We start from the raw sequence: 8,732 nt of genomic DNA on the forward strand, positions 1-8,732 counted from the left end.
ATGTTGCTTTTCATAACGTAATGAATGGTTGGCTGAAATGGTTGTTATTGTTGTTGTTTTTATCAAATAGCGAATTTCTTCCCAACAAGTAATCCCAAATGATTTGTTTGGTATAAATGCTATACCAATATCCCGCTTCTCGAATGCCAACACAGATCAGTTGCAATTGAAATTTCAGATATTACTGAAAGTATTTTTTTACTAGAATTAAGCATTCCAAAGACAAACTACTCAGACTACAAACACTCTTTTGATGCCTGGAGATAAAACAAAATGAATTACAACTGTTTCACATTTAAGGAGAGAGATGAGCATAACGAAAGTTGCGAAGAGAAGGACACAAAACATCGCAATTCGAGTATTTTAAACTTACAGGTTATCTGGTTAGTTTTTCACTGAATATTCATCTCCTACTCTTTTCTGTCGATACTATTAGTCCTCAGAATGTTGCTAAAATTGGACATGGAAAGGGTTATAAGTTTCAGAAAACATCCAATCACCAATCAAATATATTGTAGTGAACCCAACCCTTTAAATTCATTCCAGTATGTGTTTCTCAACATAACAATAACGATAACGATAATAGTAATTATTTCGCTGGCATGAAAAGCAGTTACTTTAAACTTTGCTATGCAATGTTATTGCGTTGGCAACAGCACGTAAGCCAAAATTTTTCGACTCGAATTACATAGCTGTTGTTAGTGTAGTAATGTAAGTGTTACTTTTCCACTTTTTCTTCAATTTACTTCACAAAGTCCAACTTTCATTTTTTTCAACGTTGCAAAATATATGCATGCAAAATATATGCATATATATATATATATATATATATATATGTACACATACCACATAAGTAATTGCAATAATTAATTACATATTTGTGGGGAAATATGAGGCATGATGCTTGTCCCCACCTCCCTTCTTTTTCCCCTCCCTATATCCCCATTTACCACATCCCTACACTTCCATTCCATTCTCTTCTGTTATTTCGAACTCTGCTACTATATTGATCCCAAGAAACAAAGCAAGGCTCTCTATGCTTCTTTGTCAAGCCCCAAATTCACTACTACATTACTATCACTAGTATTACTAGTACTATTATTGCTACCACCACTGCTGCCACTACCATCGTCATAACATTCATCCCCAACGGGACCAATCAAACTTCGACGGCCGATTGAATGACCACAAAGAAGCCACCTGCTATTGCGACGCTTAATATTGATGGAGGTATGCACATAATATTGTTTCAAATTTGGAACCAAATTGGAATTATAAGGTTTTAAATTTATGAATTGCTAATCTATATGCAAAATCTACTTGGAGTTTGCATCAGTATAATTAAAAAACTTTTAAACATCTTTCCCCCATATTATAACTCGAATTTTGTTTCACTTATCATATACCAATAAGCAAATAATTATACACACACTAGCAGAGTTTAATTTTACATGCACTTTTAAACTCTTGTTCAATCCAAAAATTAGTGCAATAATTATGGCCCGAAATTACTCATATTTAGACTTATGTAATCGATTTTCAAAATCATTAAACTTTAAGGATTTTTAGAAATACACTTTCTTTAATGTACTGACCATGACTTACCTATCGTCTGTCTTGCTATTTCATCAACAGAAATGTTACGTATTGCTCAGAAATAACTAATACATGTTCATCCCTCTTCCTTTTTCCTTCTATTTTCACCCAGGGCTACACAAACCAATCCATTCTCTCAATTACATAAAATTTGATTAAAATCCTAAAGGAAGCCTGAAACTGCATCAAGATGTTGGATAAATATGTTATGTATGCATGTGCCTCATATTGTTCAAACTGCATTACTCCGATTCTTTCCATCCAAATACTTACAGGCAAACGAACTTCTATTAACACCACTCATTTTTTTTCTTTTTTGTTCGAGTATAATTTGTGTCTAGTCATAACGAATGTTGTTGTTTTTGTCTGTTAAAATAATAGGAAGTACTGGCATAAAACTCCGGTAAGGAGTGGGAAGATAAAAAGTGACACGGGGGGATGGCATGAGTGAAACACGACTGGAGATTATCCTCTTTAAAAAATCAAAAAAAAAAAAAAAAAGGTTTATTGGTTCCTTTTAAGTGACTTATAAACAAAAATGCAAATCAAAGACCCAACAGACCTTTGATTTCTCTTCTTTTATTTGTAAGTTACTTATCTATAGATAGCAGTACTAGCAGTATAAAGCAGTATAACAAGGTAACAGTTAACAATTTTATTTCGTCTTATTCATTTAATTATTAAGAGAACAGTGTGTGTTCGAAACAGCTTCCGTCTCATATTAATGTCGCAGTTTTAAAAGTGTTTTTCAATTCAAATTATCTCTTCTTCCATTACTCATTGTACTGATTCACCACAGCTAAATATGTTTTAAACTCAGTCGAGACCATTCATTCCATCTTCCCTTCCATTCAGGAGGAATTCCGCATAGAAGGAATTCTTCCACACTTAGTTTTTTTCAAAATTTAGGATATAAATTTTCCTTTACTCCCATCTGTTTCCTTTTATTGCACGCAATTTTAAATTTCTTTTCATTTGAATTACTCCTCCACTTTACATATACAACGTATTAATAGTTGATTCGTTTCGTATTTTATTAATAACTTTGCCTTGATAAAATCAACCCAGTTTTCCTCTCCATAATCCGCCGTTAGTGGCTGACGACTTATTATGATTTTTCAACTCGAATAAAGCATGCGTTTAATGCAATTTGGATTATAGTAATATCAAGGAATACTTTTCATGATTCATCCAGAAATCCATTAATCCAGAATCCATAATTTTCATTCTACATTCTAAAATTCACACTTACAGTAAAGTCAAATTGATTTTGAAATAGGTTTCACCTTGTCCTCCGCATGAATATCTATAACTATGATAATAAAGGTAGAAGCCAACTAATGATGGCATTGAATGATGGCCGGTTTGAAGAGTGCCCATCATCAAGCTCCTCAAATATCCATCATCATCCATTCATGCGAGTTGAAGTGAGCCGACAGATGTGAACAAATGACCGGTAGTTGGAGGTTCAGACATCATTTCAACTCGTAAACAATCTAGTGTGGTTTGAATAGACGTCAAACGCTGATGTTCACACGGTAAGATCTGCCAAAGACACACAGACATACACACACCCACACACCAATGCATAACCTCGCTTGTTCATTCACATCAGTAATTCACCGCATAATATGGGGTAAAATGTTTGTCACATATTAAAAGCACTTAGTGATATATACACGACCCACAATGTCATTACAGGGATACCATTTGAGAGGCATACATGGTATTAGTGAGTGCCAAGACATAGAGACAAAGAGATGGATCTCATTTCCCACAACCTCTCTCATTTGTTCTCGAGGATCTCCTCCATACCGGCCAATATCTCATTTCAATCACTCGCCTCACTGCACCATAACAAGCTTTCATAGCTTCTAGCTTTCTTCTCACTTAGCCTTACGCTTCTTGAATAGCAACTCCACGAATCTACAATGATACATATTATGTATATTCCGATGGATTTTTCAATTTTACTAAATTCATTAATTGCGGCGTAAAAAACCTGGGAAAGTTACATATTTGTTACTTATTTGTTGGAAAGCGCAATGATCACAATTCTCTCTTGTTTTGTGGATTGTTCCATGACAACGTCTTTGTAATCTGGTGACGTTATTAACTGCAAAGTTACTGCATAATTGCAGTACACATAATTAAATTTTTAGCTTCGATCAGTCTATAAGTTCAGAAACATTTGAGTGTCCTCAATTTCTCCACTTATACGTTGCAGGAAAATCCAGGAATCCTCAGTTTATCAGCCACACAAATTAGCGTTGCACAAATTCGAGAAATTTTGAACACCTCCAACCTAACATTTCTTCATCCTTGTACCTATGACAATCATTCACTATAAGAATTATTACTTTGGAAGTAATAATTTTTAAAATACCAAACCTTCATTTTATAAGTAGTTGTAAACTAATTATGCAAGCTTTAATTACTATGAGCTTAGAAAAAGGCTAATCAAAATATTTCGGATGCACAATTTGTAGATGTGAAAAAAAAACAACAATCACTCTGTATGAAACACAAAATGTCATGTTTTACAATTGAGAGAGGTTCTGTAGCAGAAGTTCTGTATGGTAAAGTTGTAAGAAATAAAATGTCTTCTTATGATCATAAATTGATTTCCAGTGAAAATTATATATAAATAAACACAACAGATAGATACGTACACAGCACACATATACACACACATACACATAAACATACAGATACAGATGCACACTAATAAAGCAAGATGCCGAAGAAATAATATTCCTTTCAAGTAGACAAGCAAACAAATGTTTGTGGATGTTTACCGTGGTTGTGGCGCTCAGCATTGCCTCATTAACTATATGTTAAATCTTCCGATATAAGCTCAATTTGCTTGTATGTCTTTACTAGTAATAATAGTACTGCTATATTGCTGTGACGATTTTATTTTAAATTAGCCAATTTAATTCATTTTAAACTAATCTCAATTATTGGTTAGCCTGACCAACTGTTTGTTAGAGATACTTCTTTTGTTAAGTCATTTGTTTGCCAAAAATTTTCAACCTTTGAGTTCTAATTGAAATCCCACTAATACTTTAATCTCACAAATTTTAGCTATTCTTACGCATCACATTCCAATTGTATTCCTTCCTTCTTCCCCAACGAATAAGAAAGAAAAAAATCCCTTCGAAAACTAGCTCTATTGTGTTCACATTGTGTTTAGAAAACTAATGTGTCTGTTTCGCCATCTATACCTTAAATTCTAGTGACAAAATGTTGCTGATAAATCCTTGTCCTGCGTGGCTTCTTGATTAACTTCCTAAAAATCTCTGAATATTTGACTCTTCATTCACTTGTTTGAATTTGAAATAAGGATAATGATAATGTTTAAAATTCTGAGCAAATAAATTACAACGCCCATAACTTCAACAGTTAATGATTACATATAATTTGCTTATCAGTATACTATAATGTAAGACCATCTTACACTTACAACGAATGGTTAAATTATTGCACCGCTATCTTTTCCTAGAACTTATGATGCTTAGAGAATACCAGAAATAGTGTATGCTTTATTTAATGTGCACCGCTTCTAATGGACAATAACACACAGCTGACGCCCGGAAGACCCAGCTAATCCGATATTCTCTCGCCATTCCATTTTCTATTAAATTACACACATGTTGTAACTAAGCTTAGACCTGTTTCTCACAACACAATTCTTTCTAAGACCATGAATAGAATGAATCGATCCCGTTAGCAAGGATGCATATACCTCCCTCTATATTTGTATATCACTTTCAACGACATTTTAAACCTCTGAACTAGTCCTGAACTCATCCTTAATTATCCTACTCACGGAATACCGAATTTATAACCTTAATTATAATTTTAGAGCGAAGAAATCAAACTAGCACCAAACCTGTCTCTGGAGTCCTAATTAAGCATTTAGATTGCGTGATCACGATATACGTAGATTGATTTCATGTCACAATATCTGTGAGATTTTTACCCCGTTAATTAAATCTGAACATGGAAAGATCTACATAATCTAAGCTTTTTTCCTCTGAGAACTGACATCGGATACAACTTCACACCTTTGTTCATGCATATGCTGAGATGAATTCCTTACAGACTACAGTAATGATTTGTTTAACTTGTAACAAAGTATTACAACGGGAAAAAAATCTTTTCCTTCAAATATTTGGAATCATTTAAACCTTTCAAATGCTAAGTAATTATTATATTTTTGACTAACATTAGGATCAGAAAAAAAAAAAATCCCGCATATCCTTGAGAAAGCATGTTGCTCTAGCATTAATATCTCCCTTTTATTATACGATTATCCTTTTCCTAAATGAAAAAGAAACCCCAGCACATGGAAGTAAATTACGCCAAATTTAGGCCGAATAAAAAGCGCTTTTGAACCATCTCATGACTATTTCCATATCTCCGTGTCATCAAAAATAGTTGACAAGCACTTTAAATAAATCCTCCGATCCTTACGCTCCCTATATATGCTACTTATGGCCCTTGTTTACCGAAATTACCCTAGCATAAGAGCGAAGAATATTTATCACTCCTTTCTCCACTTTTAAATGAAAAATTTTTATCACTCATTTTTGACAAGCAACGTTTCATAACTATTCATACTCTTATATCGTCCAGTATCTGGTTTTTGATCAACGTGAATACTTCAGGATTTGTAGAAAATCAGAGTATTTCGGAGGAGCGCCAGGCCATTGAAGAGGCCATCGAGGAGAACGAGGAAGAGCGCATTCCTCACGAATCATTCTACTCAGGCATATTGGGAGAAACTTTTCTTCCAGAAAAATTCACTTCTAACAGTAATACACGATTTGTTTCTTCAACAACATCACCAACAAAGATGGCTGTCACACCAAGTGAGTTGGCCAAATATTCACTGCATTTTAAGATATAATAAGTGATTTTAATACAATTATCAGTAATGGCCGATAACGAAGACGAAGCATTTTTCAATTTTTGAACTAAGTATTCTAATTAAAACTTATCAGTACTTCATTATTACTATGGCAATATGACCAATGCTCTTCTGATGTCAACAATTTATAACCATGTACATGCGTTCATAAGTACAAAAAAGAGGTTAGAAAACTCAAATCTCGTGAATAAAAGACATGCTAACGCAAAATTCACTGCACTAGCAAATTCTAAAAATTGAAGGCGCTGTATTTAAATTTGTATGATGAGGGTGTTAACGAACGTATCAACAATATATTACTCATCTATTCATGATCTAAAACCTCATTCTCAAAAAGATGTGCCAATAACTAAAGGATAATTTCTAATTATTTAAATTTAAGAGAGAGAAAATTTCAAAGTGAGGATCTGGAAAAACTATTTGTATTTGCAGGTCGTTATTTGCGTGGCTGCATTGACGTATTTCTCTTCATCCTGTGCTTGGCACTTGTAATTTTACAGTTTGGCCTTCTAGACTTCTATTACTTAACTATCCTAAAGGACAATATCTGGTATACCTGGATAGGAGCCGATTCACTCGTCATTGTTATCCTTATATGGCTCCTTGTTATAGTGGTACGGAACAATCAACAACATATGGAAGATGCCTGCTCTGCAGGTACAGAAAATATTTAGAAAAAAAAGACAAAAAAAAATACTTGTTAAAAAAAAAAACTAATACTTAAAGAGAAAAAAAATAAAAAAAGTACTCGGTTAATACTACTGTGGAACTTAAGATCTTTAGTTTGAATTACGATAAAGACAAACTTGATCATTTAATTGAAAATATATTGCAGATGCTAAAGTCAAATACACATGGATCGGATGGCTTTTGTATTCAGTTGTCCTGGCTGGAAAAGTGGCCGTTTGCTTCCGTCTCTTCTATACTCAGGTATGTAATGTTAATTTGACAAACACTGATAGCCTATATCAATAGAATCTAACTTAAGTACTAAACGACCGATTTTTAATTCAAAAGATCAAACCTTCTACCTAATCTATGTTTCAGCTGCCACCAACGAAAACTGACTTACATGACAAAATTCTGGATGACCATCTTTTCCGTTTGGGATTATCACTTAGTGCACCCATTTTCATACTTTTGCTTGAGTCGCATCATTACACAACCGTTAGCAGTAACCGACAATTATACCTGATTTACCTTATGACTACCATAACTTTTGACCTAATTGATACCATTTGCTTCCTCGACTTACTCTGGCAATCTTCCGTAAGTTCTTTTCGTTCAAATATCGCATTTTTCCTGCTTACAGTTTTCATCTGACTTTAAAACGTGGCATTAATCTTGATTATTATTAAAATTAACCTCCTAAAGGTGATTTGCTTTATCCATTTATCTGAACCGTTCTAAATTAAAGTATAATATCTAAATTATAAGAATCATCCCAATTAATATGATCAGTCCCCAAACTACATTGGATATTTATTTAATCCCAAACGGTTTAGAAAAACAATTGGAATTTGCCATTCTGGCTTGACATAACCATTCTGCTGCTTGCATGCGTGAACTTGATTTTACCAGTTTTTACGCTGTTACGCCTACGTTTCGGACGTCGTCTTCCACGTTTTGCACTTGTCAGTGAAAAGATCTGGTCCCTCATCTACGTTCTAATGGTAATTTTTCCTTTTTGTTGAAAATTTTCTGGTCTAATTTGCACTGATTTCACGAAGAATTTATAAAATATAAAAAACAAACTATTTTCGTTTTGAATAAGATTGAGAGATTGAAACCCCTGAATCACCTCCAAATTTACAGGTAAACGCACCATATCTTGGAATTCGTATTTACCTTTACGTGTTACTGGAGATGTCAACACATGGAAAACATTATGATGCAAGTATTCTGATGATAAAGAACATCGCAATGATTTACTTAGCAGTCAGGGATGTATGGACTCGCTTGCAGTACTGGCGACATAAGAAAAATATAAGTGGTTCTCGCGGGGAGCTTACTGCCCCCGGTGCAACTAATGATGATGACAACTGAGAGATTTTGTTTCCCAACCTCAACCACTTCTGTTTTATGACCATGCGTGCTAATGATATATATATACATATGTATATGTATATATATATATATATATATATTATATATATATATATATATATATATATCATGTATATATATATACATATATATA

At 33.6% G+C, this 8,732-nt stretch overlaps 1 protein-coding gene across 1 annotated transcript; it reads left to right on the forward strand.

Moving 5' to 3' along the window:
* Nucleotides 1-1,103: 1,103 nt before the first annotated feature.
* LOAG_07407 (hypothetical protein) lies at nt 1,104-8,628 on the forward strand. The gene is made up of 7 exons (XM_020447421.1): nt 1,104-1,230; nt 6,270-6,473; nt 6,965-7,189; nt 7,368-7,462; nt 7,580-7,801; nt 8,038-8,205; nt 8,348-8,628. Exons 1-7 carry the CDS (start codon nt 1,182-1,184, stop codon nt 8,576-8,578), a joined length of 1,194 nt encoding a protein of 397 aa, XP_020302345.1. The 5' UTR covers nt 1,104-1,181; the 3' UTR covers nt 8,579-8,628.
* The last annotated feature ends 104 nt before the right edge of the window (nt 8,629-8,732 follow it).

Source organism: Loa loa, assembly GCF_000183805.2.
Source record: "Loa loa unplaced genomic scaffold supercont3.513, whole genome shotgun sequence".
Taxonomy (NCBI): Eukaryota; Metazoa; Nematoda; class Chromadorea; order Rhabditida; family Onchocercidae; genus Loa; species Loa loa.

What these genes read in the sequence shown, in the direction of transcription:
- LOAG_07407 (XM_020447421.1), top strand. Translation starts at nt 1,182, where the DNA reads ATGACCACAAAGAAGCCACCTGCTATTGCGACGCTTAATATTGATGGA. An exon ending in GGAAGATGCCTGCTCTGCAG is followed by an intron (nt 7,190 to 7,367) that starts GTACAGAAAATA and finishes AATATATTGCAG; the next exon opens with ATGCTAAAGTCAAATACACA. An exon ending in ACTTACTCTGGCAATCTTCC is followed by an intron (nt 7,802 to 8,037) that starts GTAAGTTCTTTT and finishes CAAACGGTTTAG; the next exon opens with AAAAACAATTGGAATTTGCC.